The sequence below is a fragment of the Temnothorax longispinosus genome, chromosome 10 (assembly GCF_030848805.1).
Source record: "Temnothorax longispinosus isolate EJ_2023e chromosome 10, Tlon_JGU_v1, whole genome shotgun sequence".
Classification (NCBI taxonomy): domain Eukaryota; kingdom Metazoa; phylum Arthropoda; class Insecta; order Hymenoptera; family Formicidae; genus Temnothorax; species Temnothorax longispinosus.
Window position 1 is genome coordinate 18,154,606 of NC_092367.1, and position 24,446 is coordinate 18,179,051.

Here is a 24,446-nt window from a genome sequence, read left to right on the forward strand (position 1 = left end):
ATTAAAGTTCGCGTGTATGGTGTCGCAAATGCACGATAAAAGAATAAGGAAGATTTACCTTTTCTTGGAGGGTCGCAGCCTCGGCACGTGCCCTCTCATTGTCCGCTTGCGTGACCCTCAGCTCGGCTTGGGCTCTCCTTAATTCAGCGGCGGTTTTGTCGGCTCGTTCCTGAACGCGCTCCATCTCCTGGGATGAGTTCAGTGTGCTTCTGCCGTAGCCCTGCGACCGCTCGATGTCATGCCGCAGCCTTTCGTTCTCCAGTTCCAACCTGGCCAACCGTTGCTTCGCCGCCTCCCAGTCCGCACCACTACGTCCGACCTCGGAGGCGGCCTTGTCCAGCTCAGCTTTGCTCTTACCGAGCTCGGATTGTGAGCTCTCGAGCTTCGCCTCGAGCCGGTCCTTCTCCGCCTGCGCTCGCTCCAAACGTGCGCCCAATTTCTCGACCTAGCGATTCGTATACATAAAAGGAAAAGATTTAAAAGCGTTCTTTTACTTTGTTATCTTTTACAATTAAATTTAATGTGTGACAGGTATAAAAATAATTGCACATATATTGTAAATTACTATAAATTTAATCAAAATAACTAATTTAAAAAATGTCTCAGAAAATTAGAATTTTGCTGCACTTGTTTTAGATATTTTCGTTAAATGTATGCACATTTATTCGTCCATTACAGTGTCTTATTATTTAGTCCACCTTCAAAAGACGCTTAACAAATAAAAAAATTAGTTACTCATTTTATGTTAATGGCATAGTGGATCGGGGATGAGAAATTAAAGAAGAAACTTTTTCCGCCTAGCCTCGCTCACCTCTGACTCCAAAGTATGTATCTTCATTTTGTATTCAGCGATCTCCCTCTCGTGCAATTCCCTTTCCTCTTGCTTCTCCTGTTCGGCTCGGTCCCTTTGCTCGCGTAATTGTGCCATTTGCTTCTCTTTATCCCCGATCGCCTCCTCGAGACTGCTAAGTGCGCCTTCGCTGCTGCAATGATGCGCCTGCATCGCCGTCAGCCTGGCCCTGGCCATATCGACTTGATTGTCTTTTTCCTTCAGCAGATCCTCCAGATTCTCGATCTGAAGTCAATAGCAGACTCAGCCGTAAGTTCAGAAGGCAAACATTAACTTATTCGTCAATTGATTTGTTAGTATAGAGAAACAAGCAAGATGGTTTACTTTATCCCAGGAGATCTCTTTTTCTCCCTATAGTTCAATCTTGAAATCGATATAATTACAAAATCAACTTTTGATGTTACGGAAAATTTTACTACATATTAAGCGTCGCGTTAAATGTTAGTGTAGTTTACTGAATTATTACATATTTTGTAAAAAGCTGTAAGGAGAAAGGAGGGCACGGAAAGATAAATTATTACACATCGAGATTACGCTACATTTAGGAAATTAAACTCAGAACGATCTTCACGCGATCTTCACGAAAATTATAAATTCGGCCTGTTCGCGGTCAGACTGCATGCTAATGTAGTCCCACGAGATATCGATATGGGATTGTTGATTAACGTAAATTCACGTGATCACCTACCTGCCAACGCACTTTCGTCGGTCTTCTTTTACTCACATAATCATACTCAGACATCATCGTCACGACAGGCACGCTAATGTAAAAATAAATACGGTGCTTGTGTCAAAGCAAATAATAGATTATATAAATAGCATAACATAACGTAACGTAAATATGACGCTCAATAATGGCACGGGTAATATTCATATAAATTAAATGTTCAAATTACATATAGAAATTAACATAAATTATGTATACAGAAATATAAACAGCGAAATGTATTACGTATAAATTAGACGATTGCGTATAACAATAAGATAATCTACTTACAATTATCTATTAAGCAAATAGTAGTGGAATTAAAAATAGAGGGGAATGGGGGTATTTCATATTTTACAAATTAACATAATCTTTTGTACATAATATAAACATAATCAACGCAAAATAATAGAGCAATTAACAACATTAACTTTGTATTCACATAGGAATACAAGCGCACTTACCAATTACAGAAATAAATAATAGACGAAAATAACACAAAATACAAAGCAGCAGGATGAATTTACCTTCTTATTTCTTTATGGAGCTTATCCTGCAGTCGATTGCGGGAGGAAAGGCTCTACGCGTGAGAATCGAATGTGTGATCGTAGTGCAACGACGACGAAAAATAAGGCAGAGACATAATATAATCCTGCAAACGACACTTTATCGCCCGCATAATGTAAAATAAAGGGAGATGTGAATTAACAGGAACGAAATGTGTGACAGAAAACGTTGCGGGCGCAAACACAGTGTAACTCAATGTAACGTCTTCGCAAACTGCATTTATCTCCGCAACTACTGTACATCGACTACTGGCAAACGTAAAAACATTGCAAGAAACGTCATACACAGGCGAGTGTGCGCGCCCACACACATACACACACACACGCACACATCGTATGTCGTTCTAATCGACGGCCGAACCACTGACACTCATGCGCATTCTCCCTTTCCTGTGTTGTAACATCACGGAGGATGCACCGATGCCACCGATACGTCGAGCGCGTCGGTCGCTCTTTTTCAGCCGCTGCGACAATTAGTGTATCGGTACTTTGTGTGAGTACACAAAGTACGATGTGCGCCTCTAATCCTAGATGATCTCGCATCCGAGAGGAAAGGGAAGACCTTTGTCGTATTCACGAAGCTGATGAAGCGATAATCAAAGGCGAAGACACCGTCAAAGCACGCTCAAAACCACCGTCACGAACAAAGAGCCGGGAGATGACTGTAGCGCGTTTTTATCACCATGTTTTATCGTTGGTGCTGTTTTTATAGGAGATTCTTACAAAAATTACAAATCTCGAAAATGACTCGAACTGCAAAATTATAACATATGGCTCCATATGTTTACATTTTCATTCTTGTCCTTTCGCGCGCGATATATACGATTCCCTTTCACTTTATGTTATATCTATTTATTGTTTCGGATTGTTTCCGATCAAATGTAATCGCAAGTACATTCCGTCTAAATCAACACTCCGGTGTCGGGAGAAGCATGAAAAATGTATTCCATGACGGGACAATCGGAATTTCTCGTCTTAGGATTACGGCCGTCACACACGTGCGATCGATACCGATATAGTCTTACGTTTCGCAGTGTCAGCACGTACGTCACCCCTCGCGGGATCAGCTCCCGGAATTCTCTCAAAGAGCCGATTGCAATTCACGAGGCGATTGATTGAATTTCGTACACGTACTCATGCGCATTCCATTCTTCCGCTGTGTGGGAGACTGTGTGTGGGACGCGGGGTATACACATATTATTAAACCCTCCTGCTGATTCGACCCTTTCACCCCACATCATTATCATACATTAAAATAGATATCGCTCTGTCAATAAAAAGTTTATTATATTTACATATCATTCAACTGTGTATTGTTTCATTCTTTTTACTTTCTCAATATGTAAGTTTCGTACACGAGTTGGGGTGAAAGAATTAATCAACGATTGCGATCATATTTATGTGTCACTTGTGAATTTCGCAATTGTTTCTTCCAAAGTATAAATAACTTTTAAAAATAATTTTCAGACATACGGAAACCCATAATTCTATTTTTAGCGCCAATTTCACTTTGCATGCGGAAATCAGGCAATGATGATGTCTATTATGCAAGAGCACGTTGCAAGCATAATAAGGTTTTTATGGTTTCAGAGAAGATAAGGGGAAGAAAGATATATACTACCAAAAAGCTTCTCTTCGCGACTCGTCCTACAACACTTTTCCTTAAAATGACAATTAATTTCGTCGAAACAATCTATACTCCGTACTGGCGCAAATATTTTCTTAAACGCTAACTGACTTTGCGCGATAAGAGAAAGCATTTTGCCGGACTCGTCCGCTTTTGCATTTGCATCTCTCCTCAGACGGAGGAGACTAAACGCCGCGGCGCGCGCGATAAGAAAATTCATTTCGCGGAAGTTATCTGCTTCAAACCCGGCAATCTTCTCGTATAATACTCGCTCGTTCGAGTTATGAATCACAATGAGGTAATTCCTCGTACGAAGAGTACGGCTCTTGACGAATGCAAATGTTACGGCAACGAGTCCGCGAACAAAAATGGCTAAAATGTGGAAAGTAGACGAAAGTAGTTGAAAATAAATGAACGAAATGGAACGAAAGTGAATAAAGCCCTTCGACGACTTGCATCTCGAGAAAACTGAAAGTGGAATAAATAAGAAAAAGAACTCACTTTGCGCTGCAGAACATTGATCTTGCGATCCTTGATGTCCATGTGATCCTTGATCTCGGTCAGCTCGGTGTTCATGCGATTGCGCTCCTGTTGCGCCTGCATCGCCACCTGCGTCTTCTTCTCGATCATCCGATTCTTCTCCTCGAGCCGCTGCCGCATCTCCTCGACCTAAACATGTCGGAACGGAGCAACGGTAAAGAGAGGATGTCGCCGAGGACCGGCCGACGAGAGAAGCCCTCCAGGCGAGTCCAAATTCAGAATATTTAGCGCGCAATACGTACTACGCACGTACACGTGACGGGACGCGATGCGACATTAGTGAGGAAGAAAGGAATGAGAGCAGAGAAGAGAAAGAACCTCGACCCAGTTTTCCGCTATGGCTTGATGGCTTTCCTCTTTTCGTCGGTAATTTTTTCCCGGAAACACGCGATTTGCTGTAGCTTTAACCTGAATCCCGAGTCGTCGGACCGATTTATTAACTGGCTGTGATCGCAGTCACGCGTCGTTGATTACCTAACTCATTTGGAAATCCCTTCTCGAAGAGCTCTTTCAAAGATTTAAGGAACTATAGTTGTACCCTCTTCTCTCTTTCTTTGTGGAGGTCGTTTTGAAAAGTTAATTTCGAGAAGGTGTTCTTTACCACGGTGTTATAGTAATGCAACATTACGATGTAAAAAAATTAAGCAATTCTGAACAAAAAGCAGATTTTCTACTTTTCGTTATTAAGTATTTCTTAATTTTTATTAATTTTTAACCAATTACTGTTAAAACTGTGAGATAAAATTCCGAAATTTTTATAAAAAATTCGTTCTCTCTCTTCGTAGTTTTGAGCATCTTACAACCAGAAGACTATATCTTGTAAGATGTTGGAACGTCAAAAATCAAGAATTTACTTTACGGATTGAAAATAGGAATAAGTTCAGATTGGAGCAAAGTTTGCATCAAGGATTTTTCTCGCGTCAATGATCGTTTTAGAATTCATGAGGCTTGCGTGTGTTGGGTCAACATTTCAGATCACCTCGTTCAAATTCGATTTCGCAGCTTTGTCAGTTTTACTCGATGTTGGACTTTCGAAAAAATTTCTTAGATCTCCGCGTTTATTCATTTAAAGGGGTTAAGTTAAAAAACATGTAAAGGCTGGAAAAATTAAACCAACAATTTCTACATTTAAGATAATGATCTGTCATGCAAGTTTTCGGACAACAGCATTAGGATATAAGTTACGGAATTTTGTTGCAACCACACGCTATAGAGAACGTATTCGACAAATACCCGAATTTGAGAGATGCGGTCGGAAATTTCGGTATCGATTTCCAAGTCTCGGTTGTGTTCTAGTTTCGCATCAGTGTGAATAACAAAACCGCTGGTAAACTTGTTTACCGAAAACGTTATAGCAAATTCCTGTCCTTATAAATTCTCATACATTTCAAAACTTTTGTAGTATTGAGAAATTTTGTGCCTTTAAAAACAATGATAAATGATTAACTACAACAGCATAATTAAACTTACTGTTTTCTATAAGTTAAAATAAAATTATTTTCTTAATAAAACTATCATTATTTGTTAAATATCTTCAAATTCCTTTTACAATTTTGCAACAAACCATAAAATTTAACTATATGAAAAATAATACGTAACTTTATGCCTCTACATATTTTAAATAAATCGGAAAGAGATCAAAGTTACACTCACATCAACCTGCAGCATATTATAATGTTCCTCCTTGGCGGCGAGAGACTCCTTGAGCACGGCGATGTGCCTATTGTAATCTTGATGTTGCTCGTCAAGTGCCTTCATCTTCGTAGACATCGCCATCAGCTCCTGTTCCCGTCGCTGTACCTCCATCCGGAGCTCCTCCAGCTGCGAAAAGATTCGTCGTCCAGGCGAGGATCAGTCCCTGCGCTCCGTCCGTGTCGGCGACGATGACGACGACAACAACAGACGACGTAACGACGATGGCAACGAGCGACGGAGGCATTGAAACCGCCTGTCAGCTCTTCGCCATGACCGAGTACGACGACGATGATAACGGTGTGATAAAGACCCGGCAAAGATGCGCGTAGAAATATATATATATATTTTTTACGTGAAACCGTTAGTTGCGGGCTTATTTGGATTCTAATTTAATTGGTAGCAAAAGCGATAACTTTCAAGGCAAAAGCATCGGAAACTGTCAAAGCGATCGTTTATACTTTGTTAATAGCCAAGAATTAGGTATTTCCTATTTATTAAGTCCTTTATCTTCGAGAGTTAACTGGAAAAAAATTACAAATCTAATTGATTCTTGAATTAATAAAACATAGTATTCCACAATATTTGCGGTACCACGATAGCCTTAGGAAAGATCTTTTTTTATCTTATATTACGTTCTAGTATAACACACTTTGCGCGCCTGCATCGTGCTGGCATATCTTTAATTATTCCTGATCCAAATTGCGCGCGAAATTGGTTTCCGAGCGAACAGCCTTTCGGGATATAACCACGGAGTTACTTAATTGCCGTTGGACTTTGACACAAACCGCTGTTCAAAAAGATCGAGATTTCTTTAATTGAAATTACGTCGACGTGGCGCGAGTCGATTGACCCTGCAAAAAGTTTCCACGTCGAGGATTAAAAATCAAGTCGCATTGTCGTCCTGCTCCGATTCCACCGCACTAGTTTTAGTTCATTTATGCGCCTTTCTTGGCGCATAATTCCTGAGCGGATTAATGAAGGAGGCTGATATTTCTCAAGCTATTACGATCATGACCTAATTACAAAGTCAAACAAGAAACTACGTGTGCGAGCCAGTTTCGGTCGAACCCAAATTTAAGAACTGATCTCTTGAATTTTGAGCTAATTTATTTAGGAATTTATTAGAGAATTTTTAAACTTTACAGCATCGTTAATTGTCGTGTTATAATCGCGGTTAACTAACTTCCCCTTTTATCTACAACAGCCGGAACTATAATCTAAAGAGGGGTGAGATCTCGGGCTGAGTTAGTTAAACCGTCGAGATTTACCGACTCCACCGACCGAACTGACTGCCCCAATCATACATAAATTTTCTTAGCGTAACAATTATTGAAAGAATTTATAAATATTAAAAAATTGAGGAAGAAAAAGACACTTCGTCGTCGTACTCGGATAGGATTTGCACGAAGCATGCAGCGTAATCGAGAGGCCAGCGGTAACAAAATTACGAACAGTGTTTTTTTTTTGGAGGTGTAAAAAATGCACATATATATGTATTTATTTATACGTATGGATTATGCACATTCGTATATAAGTAAATATATATGCACACACGTGTACACACACAGCAAAGTGTGGTGGAGACATATGACACAGAGAGGCGTAATCTCACGCGCACGCACGGGGGAAGGGTAGAGGTATTTAAGGACCTGTTCACGTCGATATGTCTCTTTTAAGTCTCGTGTACGTACCTACGCTCGTCTACTCTGGTGTTGCTGGCAGGCCGCGTGAAGAGGCTCGTCGCGACATATCGCCGGAACGCGAGATCTCGCGACGACCTCAAAGCAGAGTCGTAATAAACGCAACACAGCTACTATACTGACTAATCACTACGTATGTAAAAGTCACTACGTAACGCGAGCGAGAACGCGATCTCACGAGGTCCTCTCTGGGAATTGCATAGCTTTAAAATTTTGACTTCGAGCCAAAGAAAATGTTGGCTTAATTAGAGAAAAATTAGCATGTGAGGAGATTAAATTCTCTTATTTTAATTTTTTTTGTTTGAATTTTAATGTAAGTAAATGAACATTGCTTTCTAAAAATGTTTCCTCAGACTTTTATTTTGGCAATAAATAATATTACTGTAGTAAATAGATTACTCTTATATTAGTCCCCTAAATACAATAATTCCTTTATCTTGCGTGAGGGTGATTTTAAACGTAAGTATCTCAATTAACTATAAAAATCATTTGATTCACACGTAGCAAGAAAAGAGGACCTCTGTCATGCGTCTCATCTAGTCAAGACACCAAAGGAGAAACGGGCGAATCGTATTTCCTCTCTCAGACGCGAAGATGTTTGAGAAATCTGCGCCCGTATTTGAGAGAGGAAATTCAAAACGCAAACTCGCTCCCGTCCGCCGTCGGCTATCGATTTAATCGACAGCGGCTATCACGGCATTCACGACGGCGGCAATATCGCCCCGCGTCGATCCTCAAAATCATCGACGAAGCGACGGAGAGCACGCACTCCGTCGCTCCGACGACGACGATGATGTCTACGATGATTATCTACGGTGTCACTAGGTCGCACACACGCACGCACACGCACACGACGATACTGTCGAATGATGGGACGGAGGTGAACGAAAGTCTTTCGTTCCTTTCGCTCTTCCGACCGATATGGGATGGATGAATTTGACTGATGAGTCTGGGAGAGTGACGGTCTTCCTCTAAGAAATCATTGTCTAGAGACCGGTGTGTGTATAGTTTTCTTTTTCTTTTTACGTGAGATGCGTGAAATGATGATTGCGAGACAGTCGGTCAACGATTCACGCCAGTAGGAAGATAGAGTTCGAGAAAGAGACAGAGACAGAAAGATATACAGAGAGTAACAAGTACAGTGGCTACGGTATACATCGAAACACTCCGTTACGTAATACGGTAATCATGTAGATGGAAACGGAGAAGGAAAGGTGGTGATGATGATGGTGGCTCGGAAGAGCTTCTTGGGCGGGTGAAGAATTTCCTTACCTCCTCAGAAAGCTAGAATATTGGGGCACCACGTTTAATAATGCTTCGCTCACCACGAAGGCCGTCCAACTCCGCTGTCCCTCTTCCGAACGAAACGTCCGCCCGTTTTGCGTCCTTATATCTTAGATGTCCCGGAATCTACGACCTTAATTATAATGACAGACCCCTCGGCGAATTCGGAGTCAATTTTTCAACCGGGGAAAATTTCGGAGTACAAGTACATATTTTTATTACAGTCCTTTAATATTTATCAGATAACTCGGTAATTAAATCTCCAATTATAGCATTGAGATAAACTCACTTGAGTTTGAATGGGCATTCGGATTTGGATTATATAAATTTTGTAAATTTATTTCGAGAAAAAGTTGTCACTTTTAAAATCCATATTATATGACTCATTCCAATTAAAGAAAAATCAGCCTCGAATTAGTCGAGTCTGTTGTTAAAATTAAGATCGGAGGTTATAGGACATGCCCATATTATAAATTAACTCGCGATTTAATTAATAGTAAACTGGTAAGCTTATCCATGTTTTATCTTAATTCAGTTCTGTGTTCAATCTGTATTTAATTATTTGAGAAACTTTGGCAACAAGGGAATATGGTCTAGAATTATGACATTTACTATCAATTCATCGGATTGTCAGAAGAGTTCTGCGGAATTGGGGACTGCCATTGCTGACTTATCGCTAACTTAGCTCTATCTTAAGTGTTAATTGTACCTTAAGCTCTATCGGGCAAGAGGTAACATTTATCTTATCTACGAATCATGCGACTAAATTCGTTATTTTGCCTCTTTTATCATCTATATTCGATAATAATAAACTTGCATCAAAGAGGCACGCAATATTAATCCACGTCAATTTCGCTGTCAATTAATGTCAATTATCGACGCATACACAAAATGAGAGAAGACCGACCGACACAGGGCCTATCTTATGTTTAAGCGTAAATCTAGCTCGTAAATAATAATGCGGATATCAATGATGATTATTTTCGCAAGAATAAATTTTTAATCTTAGATTAGTGTTAAACTTTCTTGCATTTTTCTCTAATAATCAATCAAGACGTGCATCACATTTTTTTTATCATATTTTTATAAGTCCTAGGTGTCGACACATTCCAAAGATAGGCCCTAAAAACATATTAGACGTAAACTGAACAAATATTACATTAGAGATAGCTGAGGATAAAAAAATACTTTTTTTTACCAAAGAAATCTTTCCGACAACGCAACAGGATTCGTAGATAATCTAAATGATCCTCCTCACCATCTCTCTCGTAGACGAAATCCCGAATTAGCTCTCCCGATAGGTAATCCGACGTTCGTGGACCTTCGTGGACGATGATCGTCATCCCGACGTCCACGTATGTCTTATTCGCCGAACGGGACAAACGGAGCTAGATGACAGATGCAAACTCTCTGCGCGCGCGTGCAGCATGCATATAGCGCCTCGAAAGCGAGGCCGGCGGGGTATCAAAGGGTAATAAGAGGTAATAAGAGGGGCGACATGCGTCTCTCTAATTGCAACATCAAGGTCTCTACGGACGGAGTGATAAAGAAATAAAGGAGATAACGCAAGAAAGGGATTACGAAACAATGACGGTGGGCAATTTCGTATACTTGCCGATGGCGAGCGCGAGGCGAGTCGCGCGTTTGATCTCGCGTTAGTACGGCGCGCTCTCTCGGCGCGGTCACCTTTTCTAGTCCTCGCGTAATCAACGTTGATCCTCGATGATCGAAACGATCACGACACCGCGAGCGAACAGATGAGAGACGGGAAATCGATGACGCGCGATCTCGCCGGGAGAGCTTAAGACGATCGTTCGACGACGATAAAAGCGATGCTGGACGAGCGAGCTTGCGGCAGCTTCTCGCGAACTAGTCCTCCCTTAATCGATAATATTAGCAAGAAACTTTCAAAATTAATATTACGATAAATTTTTAACGTATATAAAAGACAATTTTCATAATTTTGCTCGGAAAACCTTTTATAATAATTTACACAATCAAGATTACAATCAAGTTAAATAAATCTTTGATCCCTCGATTAACGAAAGGACAACGTCGCGAGGAGCCTTGACGAGCAGATCGCCGAATGTCGATGATGAGGATGACGACGATGACGACGTGAACGATAATGAATAACGGGCTGCTCTGCGATGACGTACACTACAACCACTTAAACTCCTAACGACGCATGCAACATGCTGGACCTAAGTTCCCATGCGAGTTGCACGACTCGAAGATAGACAGATGATGATCATCGTAAAAGCTATACCGAACGATCTATCTCGTGCGATGATTTTCGCGCGTATGTGTTTACACGCCTACGTCAAACTAATTCGTGATTGTGAAGAGATGAGCACGAACCCGATGAACAGAGAGAATGATTTCGTGGCGACTCGAAGATCCACACTCGATCTAGTGACACGACGAGCGCGAAGCTGATGAAATTGTCGATGAGTATGTAATACTTTCGCATGGTAAGATCGAATGCCGTAGTCGAGAACTATAGCTGCGATTTTTTCATTTTTTAATATGTGAAGATGAGACAAAGAACGTGGAATGCGTGGCACAATGATTATGATATTTGATCGATTGTTTTCGTGTCGCGTGGCAAGTACCGATGCATGTGAATCGATGTGAAATAGTGCATTCTTTTTTTTTACGGAATAGGAAATTATTAGGCGTAGAATGGACAGAGAGAAGGATGAGGGAAGGATATTCATATTAGTCATGGATGTTGTGAACTTTGGAAAAATGAAGGAATGTAATTTTCTTTCTTTCTCTCTTTTCTTTTTTTTCTTGTCATGATTGTCATGGTAATATGATCTAAGATCACGTAATTATCTTCGTCGTCGTTGTTGTAATTCAAATTGGTCATAAAAAAATTAATATAATTCAAATTTCCGATAATTTCGCCGACGTGATTTGATCGTCTGAAGATGCGATGTCGTTAAAATGAAGATATAAACTTGCGACGAAAATGATTTACCAATATTCGACTCGTATGTTGAGATTTTTGCGTTTGGAATGCAAAATGCAGTCGTCTCATCCGCGAGTAGTCAACCTGCGCAAACAAATTTACATCCACCATTTATAGGTTTAACTTGATTTTCTTCGTCCCCTCAAGACGAATACAAGCAAAGAAAAATGTCCTTCGAGCGCAAAAGCATTTGCCATAATCCCATCTCTAAACTGCGATCTTGAAATTATCATGTTGCCAGCAAAGCCATAAGATAAAAATTACATAATCCCGATTAAAATTATATTCTAAAATAAATATTTATAAAACAAATATACGCACGCGTAACATCTTTACATAATCCAAATCTTGAAAAAAAACTGCCGTTCGAGTTAAGTGTGATACCAATTACAATATGTTATTTGACATTGTGTTATTTTTTTTGTAAATTTTGACCAAAGTCAGTTCAGAATGAAACGAGCTGCGATGGATGCATCGTTGCAATGTCGGCCAAAATAAATCGGCCAAACAAAAAAAAAGAAAAAGAACTTAAAAAAAGGCCAATGATCTCTCTTCTCCTCCTCTGTGTGAGATCTATCATGAATCCGATGAATCCTCGTATCGTCCGCCAGAGTGTCGATTCTGCTGAGGATTAAGGAGGATCGGCTCCGCGGCACCGCGGAAACGGAGAGGTTGGCAACGCGCGAAAACAAACTCTCCTCCTTATACTTTTTTTCATCACATTATTATTATCATCATCAGCAGCAGCAGCATGGTTATAACACTTTTCATCATTATTATAATGCCGGTTTTTCATTTATCGCGAGAGCGTGTCTCGCCCGTCTCCTCCGTTTAGGAGGCGCAGTCCGAAGAGGATCGGTCCGTTTAAGCTTTAAAGATAAGGCTGACCTTGCGAGCGTGTGAAATCCAGGACGTTCGTCTTTCGCACGAGTGAGATCGCGGAACGTTGTCGAGGCACCGGGAAACATCCGGGCTATCGGAGGGAGCGGCTCCCCCTCGGTACCGTCTTCCCGGAATCCCGGTCGTCGCGATTCCATATGCCGCGGCTCGTTACGTTGGGGGTAGATTCGAAGGGGATAGAGAACGAATCAATCAGGGCTATACCCAGCTCGACCACTGCAAATTGCATTTCGCGATCGCTGCAATTCGAATCTAATCAATTGCGTTAATTAATCGACGTCCGGGTGTTCTCATCCCTCGCGCGGGCGTGGTGATTGTCGCGTGTCGGACCCTCGCGTTATACTCGAATGTATCGCGACGTCTTACGATCTAGAGTACACAGAGAGTAGAAAAATAAGGATTGTCACAACCTCGGAACGCGCGCACGATCTCGACGGCAGTCATGGCCGCCCTCGGCGAGTAGAAGGATCGTTGGGAACATTTTAGGCGTGATATGCTCGGAACAGAACGAGAACTTCTCACAACCACCTGTGCTAGAAACACTCGACTCGAGTGGTACACATTATTCTTATTTAATTATGGTTAAACCGGGTATAGCCCGTACCACGCGATTTACCCGGGACGTATCGGGAGGAGAAGAAAAGGCTGAATCGGGAACAGGGTGCAGGATTAAATCGCCGTGAGCTACGAAAATATTATTTTCGGCGGAAGCTTCAGATATACTTTTCTTTCTTTCCTTACCTACACACACGCATCGTACACGCATATGCATCTTCACGACATATATGCGTATGTGAATACATGAACTTCACATACGTATGTATTTAGAAATGCACGTGTATGTATGTATATAAGTATATGTATATATATATTTATATGTAATAGATCTCTCTGCGTGTCATTCGAATAATTTTCTCTCTCTCCTTTGGTAATCTCTTCTTTCATCTTCAATCCGTCGCCGCGCGTTCACAAACAACATCACATTCATATAATAGACATTTTAGGATTCAACAAATGTTCTCGTAAATTCACGATCTAAGGCCTAAGAATTTTAGGAGTACGCATGGTTGTTCTAACCGCGCTGTAATAGAAGCTACCGAAATATTTAACGACTTTCTCATTGACTTTCTCACCGCGGGATCCGAAATCCTCGCATACCAAGTCTCCCTCTTGTCTCGCGCCTCTTCGACGATGTTTTTCCACATCTGATAAATGTTCTTGGATATCCGGAAAATAGTCGGTCTTTCGGAGTATATTCAAAAAATATCCAAGATACCTATATCCGTTAGATTCATCGAATATTCCCGATACGATGTCTCACAATATCTAGATTTTCGAATGTTTATTATAACGTAACTGTTATTTGTCACTATGTGAAAAGAAATTACAGTATAAAAATTATTATAAGTAATTCGTATGTCATGCTATACTGTTTGCGTAAGAAAAATAATTTTTAAAGATACAATGTATACATTTTTTAACCAAATTATGCAATTTCTTTATTACTTTTTAAAGTAGATATTTCGGACAAAAGAGAAATGTCACTTCAAACGTTACTTGAAGTATTAGTAATGGTTTTATAACGTTTCATATTCGAGAAAGCAAAAAAATCTGAATGTCGCTTGACGTCTTGATATCCAAGAACATGTCTGGCTACATCTATTCCACTTTCTCCGCGATGTCGTGTCGCGGGAAGAGGTAGCCTTCCTCTTTCTTGCCCTCTGGAGGGCTATTACTGAAAGTTAACGGAAGATCAGAGATCGCCCGAAGGTTTATCACGCTATAAACACAGAGGGATTTTTCGAACGACGTATGAACGTCTGTGCATCTGCAGGGTGTAACCTGGGAATTCCTCGCGTTGGAAATGAATCGCGTGTTGCGCGGTCTCGAAACATAGCTCGCCGAGGAAAACTTTGCTTCGCGGAAGTGAAAACTTCGGACCTAACACGCACGCGTTTATCGAATTGCATCTGTTCCTTCGGCGAAGCTATTTGAACTTTCGTGGATATCTTAAGTTTAATAGCTGTTTAGTGACTTACAATTATCATGCTGCCGTGAAATATCTGCGTCAATATTGTGCGTACAAGCGGGCTGTATTGACAGATATGTTAGGCTGAGCTGTTATATTTCTTGGAACTTCTAAAATCTTGCGACTTAAAACCTTATAAAATATGTGAAATTTTATATAGAATTATTGATACGCCTATATATAACTTTGATTTTAAGATTCTGTTTAAAGATACGTTGTAATGTTATACTTTAGCTGGTAATGGTGATTCTTATCATAAAAAATTGCATCATTATCGAGAAGCTGTTTCGTCCATAAATCGCGCGTGAAACTTTTCCATCGCGAGGCCGCCTCACGTAACGCTCTGCACTCACACGTCTATCACCTAAGACCTCACCCTGTATACCTACGACATCTAAGTACAATCGAGTCAAAAAATAGAGAACTCTGCGTTTCGGGATGTCGCGTGACGAGAAAAAAGATTTCGGAGCGATAAAGAAAAGCAGGTACGCGTTAAAGTGTTGTGTGTGCACGTATGCGGTCGACGAGAGTCGGTGAGAAGTAAAACGACCTCAGTCCGTTTCGCGGATCGACACTACGGGAAACACTTATGGCGATATCGCTTTATACAATTTATTTTACGTGACTCTAAATCCACGCTAATGACTCCTATATAAGGGCTCCTCCAGGAAGGAAGACGGGAAAGTTAGTAACGGCGGTTAATAACGCTAGGCCGATCGCTCGCGACGAGACATTTTCGCCCGCCTAGATAATAACTTGCTCGTGTCGAGCGAAACGCAATTTGCAAAGTTCGAATCCGAAGTTTGCAAGTTCGTTCGTTTAAATTAACGCGTGCGTAGACGTCTTTCGAGCTCGTTCACTCGCAAGAGCGATAAACACTAAGGAGCAATACACTACCTTGTTCAGGGAAACGTTCGTGCGACAAAATCTGTCTAAGTGATCTCTATAGTTACGGCTAAAGATTCTATTTCCGACTAAATGTTCGCGCCACCGTTCCACATATTCTACAATTTGGGTAGTGCGTGCAAGTATTCGGCACTGAATTCAGCCTCGAAATTAACATAACATGTTCTATTATTATCGATTTCACAAAAGACGTTTTTCCTTTATCAAATCGTTGTGGCTTTGTTTTAATCTTTTACATTATTAAACGATTTAATGTTTACCGAATTTAACATTTTGTTTTATTTTCTTCTAAAATTTATTTGCATCTCTTTCCATATCATACGATGACTCTAATAGGAAGACGAATAATTTATAAGAAAGCCAGGAAAGAGACTGTTCCAAATATTTCTTTTCGAAGACATTTTTCTAAATAATCGATTTTAGCAGCAAATCAATATAATTTTAAATTAATTAATTCTAAAAAAAACTTTTATAACTTTATTTTCAAGTACGTAATATATCTAATTGTAAGTAAATTAATTTAAATGGACTATTTATCGAAAGCTGGATTTACTTACTGCATAAATAAAATGTTAGAGCTAATATTTGCATGAACATAATGTAAAGGTCCAATGAAAACTTTTAGTAGTGTCATAAATATATTCCCTAGCCATTATCCGATAATAAACATTTAATTTTCCGAACTGCAGCTATAACGTGACGGGTTCAGCAGGGACATCGTGGCGCGAAGAGATCGTTCATCCGCCGGGTTGTCGTTTTAGTTCTCACGGACTCCCGTCTCGTACGTGCGTAATACGCGATGTTTCGGAGAAGAAGACGAAGGGAATCGAAAGATCCTTGAGTGGGGAAGTCGCCGACTCGCTCTTGCACCGGCGCCAGCTCTTCAGCTTCCTCTCCCCTTCAACAGAGAAGTCATCCTACGTACTATGTACGCCCTTTTCTTCGACCTTCTGTCACCTAGATCGACTCTTCGCGGTGATCTAGCCTCTTCCCCGAAGACACTTATTCTCCTTCCTTTTGGATGGTCCGCCCTCGACGAGAACAACAGATCTTTCTATCTGCGACTCTCTCTCTCTCTCTCTCTTTCATCTCGAATTGACCTCATCAACCTGGTTCTCTCCGATCTCGATGGCTCTCGAAACTAGCCGACGAGAACTACAATGACGAGGATGACGACGACGACGACGACGACGACGAAGACGACGATGAACACAACGACGAAGACGACAAAGACGACGAAGACGACGACGCGATCGTGATCCTCGTGTACCTGTGACCGGAGGAGAAACGTCCGTCCTCCCGCGCCGTCTCAGGTGTCGCCCTAGGCGGCGTCGTTCTTTTCGATGCGCACGTTGTTGATGAAGAAACTTACTTGCCGTTTGAAGTTCAGGTCGTGCTTGTTGAAGGTGTGAGCGTGCAGCGCAAGAGCGCCAGCCGCTGCCGGCTCTAAATGTTTCAAGTGTTGCTGCATTTGCTGTTGCTGCTGCAGCTGCAGCTGATGCTGCTGATGAAGATGATGATGATGGTGATGCTGGTGATGATGCATCTGATGAGGATGATGAGGATCTGTAGCATAGCGATCGGTATACGGATTGACCACGCCTGTGGTGGCGCCCGACGAGATACCGGCCAAGCACGAGGAACCGCCACCGACGCCCAACCCGCCGCCGCTCCCGGTGGTAGTCCCACCTGTCGAACCGGCAAGCAACGAACTGGTTAATGCCGCGGACGGCGCGTATCCACCGTACGGTACCAGCGAGGTCATCATGGACGGTCCCCTGGCCAGGGGCAACGTGCCGGGCTGTTGCTGACCACCCAGGCCGGTCGACTGCGCCATACCACCCAGTTGCTGCTGTTGCTGCTGCTGTATAGTACCACCGCTGCTTGGCACAGCGATGGCCTTCAGCAGTTGTTCCCGCAGCCTACCGCCGGTCTCCTTAATGCGCTGCATCTCGGCTTCCAGCAACGCCACCTCCTTCTCCAGGGTTGTTATGCGCGCGTCTTTCGTCTCCATGATGGCGGTCAGGGTGGTGCTACCGGGCACGCCGCCTGGAACCGCCACGCTACCTCCGAGGACGGTACCGCCGCCGTAGACCCCAGCACCTGCACCCCCCGATACGCTACCTAGTCCGATGACCGATGCACCCGCCAATCCGCTGATGCCGCCGCCGCCGACCACCGGGTGTCCCGAGGACGCGGTCGAGGCGTACGCGAGCTCCAACTGCGTCTGCAAGCTCTTCAAGTTCTCGTTCGTCGCTTTGAGCTCCTGATACAACAGAAGCAACAAACGGGGAAGACGGTTACAGGTCGTCGACTCTTTCTCGCGCCGCAATTTCTTTTCTCTGTCGTGTCTCTCTAGCGCGATCTCGCGATCTAATATCTTTTTTTTGTCTGTTTGATGATGTAGTTGAGATGTTGTCTGATATCTTTTTTTTTTTACATTTTCTTGGATGTGAAGTATGCAGTGGTGCGGTTTCAAAGATGTGACTATAAAGATGGTTGGTTGGGTGCGGCTTCGCTAACGCATGAGACTGCCCCCGTGTTTGTCGTCTCTTTCGGAGTTCGTTGAGCTAGTTTCGTTTGCTGTGCGCAATATCATCCACTGCTGTATCGCGTATTAAAGATTTATTTATTATATTAAGCAAAAAAAATAAATAAATTTGAAAAAATCTGTAAAAATACTTTAAAACGCAAAAAGGACTGTAACGTCATACACACTAGAATAATTTCATTTTGTCAAATTTTACCGGAAACTTAAAAAAGATTGATTGAAAAATTATTGTACCATAAAAATAATAAATAACGGTATTCGTTTCCACATATGTAAAAAACTGAAAAAGTAGCAGCAAAAAATGCGTGAATTTACGGTAATTTTCGATCTCGTTATAAATAAATGGCTGGTCTATTTTGACGGACTATTTATTCCTTTATCGATAAATATCGAAATTCGGAACAATATTTCTCTTCGTTACGCATTCTGGCTGTGAATGACACACGCAATTTTCATTCTCCGATCTCTCGGTTCGCGGGACAGTCTCGAGGAAGCGGAAGTGGCACCGGCAGCGTCCCGGTTGACGAAAGAAAAGCGACGTACCGCCGAGCTTCCTTCTTCCAAAACAATCTTCTTCGTTCTCTTCTCCGAGCGGTATAAAGACGTTTTCGTCACTCCGAAAAAAAAAATGCGATTGAGGAGTCAACCGATTCTCACCGATCGAAGCGGCGAAGAACTCCTCACTCACGCGTCTCGATATTCATTCCTCGCTCGCTCTCTCTCTCTCTCTCTTTCAGGATCAGATCTCTGTCTGGTTCTAAACTCGCGTCTTTATTGCCTGATTTCTATTCTGAGGTTCGATCGGCACCGCACCGATCACTGATGACGATCGACGATCGTCGATCGGTAACGCCACGTTAAGTCCTTTCGACGATCTCACGGTCGCAAGGTCACGCTCTAACATTCCAATGTGCTTGCTTGAATTTCTCTCCTTTTTTTATTTTTAGTTAATTTTTCTCACAGTGATCCTCTTCCGGACGCCGGGCGCCGCCGCAGTTCTTTCGCCCACCGCGACGTACGGCCGACATCGTTGTCCATTTTTCTGCGCGCGGCGTTTCGATGATTTGTCATCGTGCTACATTAACACGTATTCCTTCACGTATTTTACCCGATTTTTTTCCCCCAGAGAACCCATCGGTCACCGTCGCGATCAACGGTGTGATATTTGTCGAAGAAATTGTTCGGAAATGCGCGAAAATTTGTAATCTGTATCAACAAGGAATAGCAATTCGCGATTTCTCAGCTATTCTTGCTAGCTCGAAACGCGGCCACGTCGTATGGACAAGATCTCTTTTGAATGCACGTGCGGATGCGTATCGGTGTTCCGCGAGCGTGAGTAAAAGGGGCTTGAGTTTTATCGGCTCGATGAAAGAAAAAAAAATAGCAACGACCAATGAGCCGGTGAGGGCTCGTTATTCATCGCCTGCTAAGCGCTCGCGCACGGATACGCATCTTGATGAGTTTGTGTATGACACGTGGAAGCGCGGGCAGACCGGTGCATTTCCTCGAATGAATTACATTCAATATAAACATAACAAGCATGTTCTCCGTAGAGTATAACAATGCAGTTTTGTTATTCTCAAGTCTTGGAACACGGTTCTTCAGAAATGAAAAGAAAATAAAATATAATGTACGATGCACATGTAAAATAAAATATTGGAATAAAACGAAACAGGCAAGTAAAAAATATGAAAGATCTACCTTGTCGAAAGTCTATTTCGAGACATTTTAATCGGACGCTTTATCGAACCACCTAAACCTTAAGCAAACTACATAGAAAGAATGTATGCGCGAGAAATGTCGATCCGCCGGCGCTTCCATCGGCGAAATACGAATGGTGTTATGATAGAGAGGATAAGACAGTAAGATTACGCGAGGAGAACGACGTCGTATTATCGCATCTCGCACCAGGTCGGTGCCAAACAGTCGCAAAGTCCTCCCTTGGGCCTGGGATCGGCTCGGCTTGACGCGACTTGACGACTTTCGGACCGTCCCGCTGCTCGTGCATCGATAACGACGATTGGCGATGATAGCGGTAAGTCGTGATGGGCAAGAACGTGTCTGAGGCGTACAAGAACGAGAAGAGAGAGTATATATATAAATGGGCGTTAACATTCAGTGAATCAACAGCCGAGATGATGGCAGAACAAATACGTAAAAAGTAGTGTGGGTGTATGTAAATGTACATCTGTAACACGGGCGTTTATGCACACGTACATACGCAGGAAATGCGCTCGTGCGCGTACGTATGCATATAACGAGAGACGGTGCATATATATACATATAAAGTACTTATATATATACTTATACAGATACTTTATATGTATGTGTGTATATATATATATACATATAAAGAATCTGAAAATTCCATATGTATAAGATATACACGCGGAAGGAAGATGAGAGGATGTGTATAGTATGTAGGTATTATATATGTGTCTCCGTATATTGTGTATTAAATATATATATAGAAAAAGATAATATATATATGTATCTATATAATAGAATATCGAGAAAAGAAAAGTAAGTGTAATAGATATGAAAGTTGTTCTCTTACGGGACGAGCCAAAAGTCTCGTACAGCCTGACGTCGATTTTTTCGTAGCGTGTCTCGTCCATCCTCCTGATCGTCAAAACTCGGCCGAATGTCGTTTGGAATACGAATGCCATTGATGACCATTTTCTCTTTCTTTCGTTCTCTCTCGCGTATGCACGCGAAAAAAAGTGAATCTCTCGATCATTTCTTTTTGTCTTCGAGGTACTTTGCATTTCCAGATTAGTCGCGCGATGTCACGAGAGGCAAGTTCTAACGCCGTAATGTATTCTTCAACCGAGACTTTCGCTACTGAGAGCAACTGTCGACGATAAAATGCTCCGGTGAACGCACGACGGCGAGTAAGCACTCGTCGTCAGCAAATGAGAATTTTATTTGTCGGGAGTTTCTCTCGACAGCAACAATCTCTTAAGTGTTGGAGAGATATCGAGTTTAGTCGGTTACATCGGTAAATTGTTGGCGGAGTGTCGATAAATAAAAAGAGAATATTATTGATGGAAACAGTAACATGAGCTAGATAAAATAAGTTGGGATTTATTAGTTTATCCCTTTACGAGATAAGTTTTTATTAAAAAAAAAATACCCACAGTTGTTAAGGAGATCATTCGATTACTGAATTATCTATATAAACCTTTAGTCATTATTAGATAAGCTATTAAATTGATAAATTAATTATTATTATAGAAATATATATTGTATGATTATAAAAAGGATTAAAACTGCAACAATATATTCTGGTTTATTCCTCAGAATTATAGCAACTCCGCAATATATTAATTAACTGTATGAATAATTTGTTTATAATCGATGAATATGAAGTAATTGCAAATATATTCGAACAATTTAACCACATCTTTGTGAAGAATTATCAATTAGCTGACTGCAAATTCTTGCAAAAGAACGTATTATTTGATAATAATATCACAACTATATTACAATCAATAAATACCAATTAAATAAATTTAATAATGTAAAATTCTACATGTATTTTAATATTTTTTGTAGACATACAAATTCCCAAAACTTACGAATTTATATGTTTTTCTTTAAAAAAATCAAAACCATATCCTTATGTCTCTTTTTATCTTATTATCTCTCTTTTTTTGCTACAATCCGCAAACAACTGATAAATTTAGAAATTATTATTGTAACAAATATCAATTGGCAGTATATTAAGTTAGACGTGTGACCGATTAGATTCGATCTTTCCTACACCTATCTTTGAACATCGCAGCGTATACGCGTGCACGTTTAACATATTAGCGATGACTTACGTGAATTTAGCGTATGCCACTGATCGAGAGCCACTGTACGATGCGTACATTTATATCCAGGCACACACAGGCAAAGACGTAATACACGACGATAAATGAAGTACCGGAGAGAATTTTAGACAGCGACACGATAAAGATGGCTAACGTGCAATTAATTTTGATGAGCGCAAGAAGGGGAGGCTTACAATGTTACAATTTAGACAGATTATATTCGCGCGCGGCGTCTAATTCGGCTCCTAATTCTGCATGCGTGAGCGTGCGTAATTCATGGACGAATACTAATGACGATATTAGTCGGTCAACGTGACTTCATTTCGACGGAATAGTTTCAGGGTCGCGAAATAAACCCCTATCTCTTAAGTAAAATACGTTTCGATCTCGTGAACGTAGAAACACAAATGTTAAAAAAAATGCAGTTAAATCTTTTAAATCAAACAAATTCGTGTATAAAGAAACATTTTGAATGCTATCTCGTGATCTTCTAACTTTCAACGTTGAAAAATATTTAACGCATGAATTACTTTAATTATTAATTTATAAAAAATTAAACGTAAGTTTTGCAAAGCTATAAATTAAAATATAAATGTAAAATATGGTTTTTTTAATGTAGCTTACACTCTGCGATATTCATTTTCCACGCTTGTACTTCGTAAAATACGCAAAACTTTGAATTTTACGATAAATTTTAATTTTCATGAGTGATATTTCACGAGGGCCTTTTTTTCACATACGGTGGCTCTCTTGAAGGCAAGCTTTTCATACAAGACGTATACTTCACTTATGTATATGTACACGTGTGACACATCAGACAGCGGCTGATTGTTCGAGTGGGAGAGATTATCTATATTAATTTTATATTACTATCCATAAAAGAATAAATTCGTCGCTGGAGAAAAAAGAAATTCGAGGCAATTTCGGATAATTAGCTTCGCTCCTGCATCTACCGGGTCCAATTAGCATTAATGTGTGTAATTAGTGTACCTGTTGGGAGTGTTGGGTTCTCCATGGCGGGGCCTCGTGGGGTAGAAAGTCACGTGCGTACCGCCAGTCCCTAATTTCGAGCTACGTAGTGATGTTGTAGTTGTGGTAGTTGTAGTTGTGGTTGTTGTGTTGTAGTCGATGGGTGATGACTCGTGGTGACCGTGATGATGACGGTGATGGCTGATCATGTGATGGTGATAGTAATCGTACTTGTGGTTAGTGACGGATAGTGAATGACGTGACATAGGCGGATATGCGGGCGTGATATTTCCCCGCGCGAACGGGAGGAGGGTGGCTAACGTATATCTTATCGCCTACACATCCAAAGCAGCTCATTCCACGCATTCCAATCGCAGCTGTTATTGTTACTTCCGTTCCGATATTTCCCCTCGAATTTATTTTCCTCGCGCTGTTCGTTCCTTCATTCCCTGCGATCGGCCATCTGCTTTCTCGTCGTCGGCGTCTTTATGTCCGATATCGTGTGTTCGACAATAATGGTAGCGGCGGACGATTCGTCCCGTGACTCGCTGATTCGGTGACGTATCGTATAATTGGATGATTCATCTAACATCCGATCTATCGAATTAGATTAATGGAACAAATTTAGCGTCATTACGCATCGCGAGTCCGAGAATAAAGTTCTTGCTTTTTGCAGAATATACATATATACATATGGTTTGTAACGTTGTGTACGAGCTGATTGTTAGATAAATTATCTCATTTTACCGAGGTCATCGAATAAAGACATCGTGGACGAATCGTTCTTGAATTGTTCGACATGTATGGTGCAAAAAGAAAGGTAGAGGAGAACACGTGGCCTTACATGGAGCTAATTTGGAAAAGTAGGATGTGTTCCTGTTTTTCTATTCACAATGGCCATTGCATGCTTTTTAAAAACTCGTATTTAATTATTATGAATAATTATCTCCTTTTTTTCGTACCTTTAGTTACCTGCTTTACGGTGGAAAAATTTAGATAATAGCAAAATTATATAAAATTATAAAAGTTATATAAATTACATTATTTTATATGAATATATTAATTATATATTAAAAACATATAACGAAAAACACAAAAAACAGACTAATTTAGTATAATAACAATACTAATATAATATGTTAATGTAACTTAACGTGCATGTGCCAGATATTTTTATTGCAGATATTTTAATAATTTCCTTCTTTTCCAATTCGAAAACTTAATTTCCTTTTGTTTCTTCAATGATACCCAAAGTACATTACTTCGAAGACTTCGCCTGAATTACGGCAATTAATTACGTGCAACGAGATTGCAGCTATTAATTGCTG

At 41.0% G+C, this 24,446-nt stretch overlaps 2 protein-coding genes across 9 annotated transcripts in view; both read right to left on the bottom strand.

Annotated features, from left to right (window-relative positions):
* Positions 1–24,446, bottom strand: part of LOC139820662 (uncharacterized) — a 116,950-nt gene that overhangs the window by 19,706 nt on the left and 72,798 nt on the right. For 4 of the 8 annotated variants that reach the window (XR_011734064.1, XM_071791087.1, XM_071791083.1 and 1 more), the window contains 5 exons: positions 11,955–12,029; positions 5,943–6,110; positions 4,251–4,418; positions 812–1,075; positions 59–445 (listed from right to left, as the gene is read on the bottom strand). Coding sequence is in view for 7 of the 8 variants with exons in the window: in XM_071791087.1 (XP_071647188.1) it covers positions 59–445; positions 812–1,075; positions 4,251–4,418; positions 5,943–6,110; positions 11,955–12,029 (1,062 nt within the window). In the remaining variant the exon portion in view is untranslated. Of the gene's footprint in view, positions 1–58; positions 446–811; positions 1,076–1,538; positions 1,612–4,250; positions 4,419–5,942; positions 6,111–8,956; positions 8,969–11,954; positions 12,030–24,446 lie in introns of those variants that run through there. The other 4 variants (XM_071791085.1, XM_071791089.1, XM_071791084.1 and 1 more) reach the window with 3 other exon arrangements.
* On the bottom strand, positions 12,648–23,133 carry LOC139820667 (uncharacterized). Its single transcript, XM_071791098.1, has 2 exons — positions 20,889–23,133; positions 12,648–18,046 (listed from the first exon to the last, which is right to left on the bottom strand). The coding sequence occupies exon 2, from the start codon at positions 17,792–17,794 to the stop codon at positions 17,102–17,104; it is 693 nt and encodes a 230-aa protein (XP_071647199.1). The 5' UTR covers positions 17,795–18,046; positions 20,889–23,133; the 3' UTR covers positions 12,648–17,101.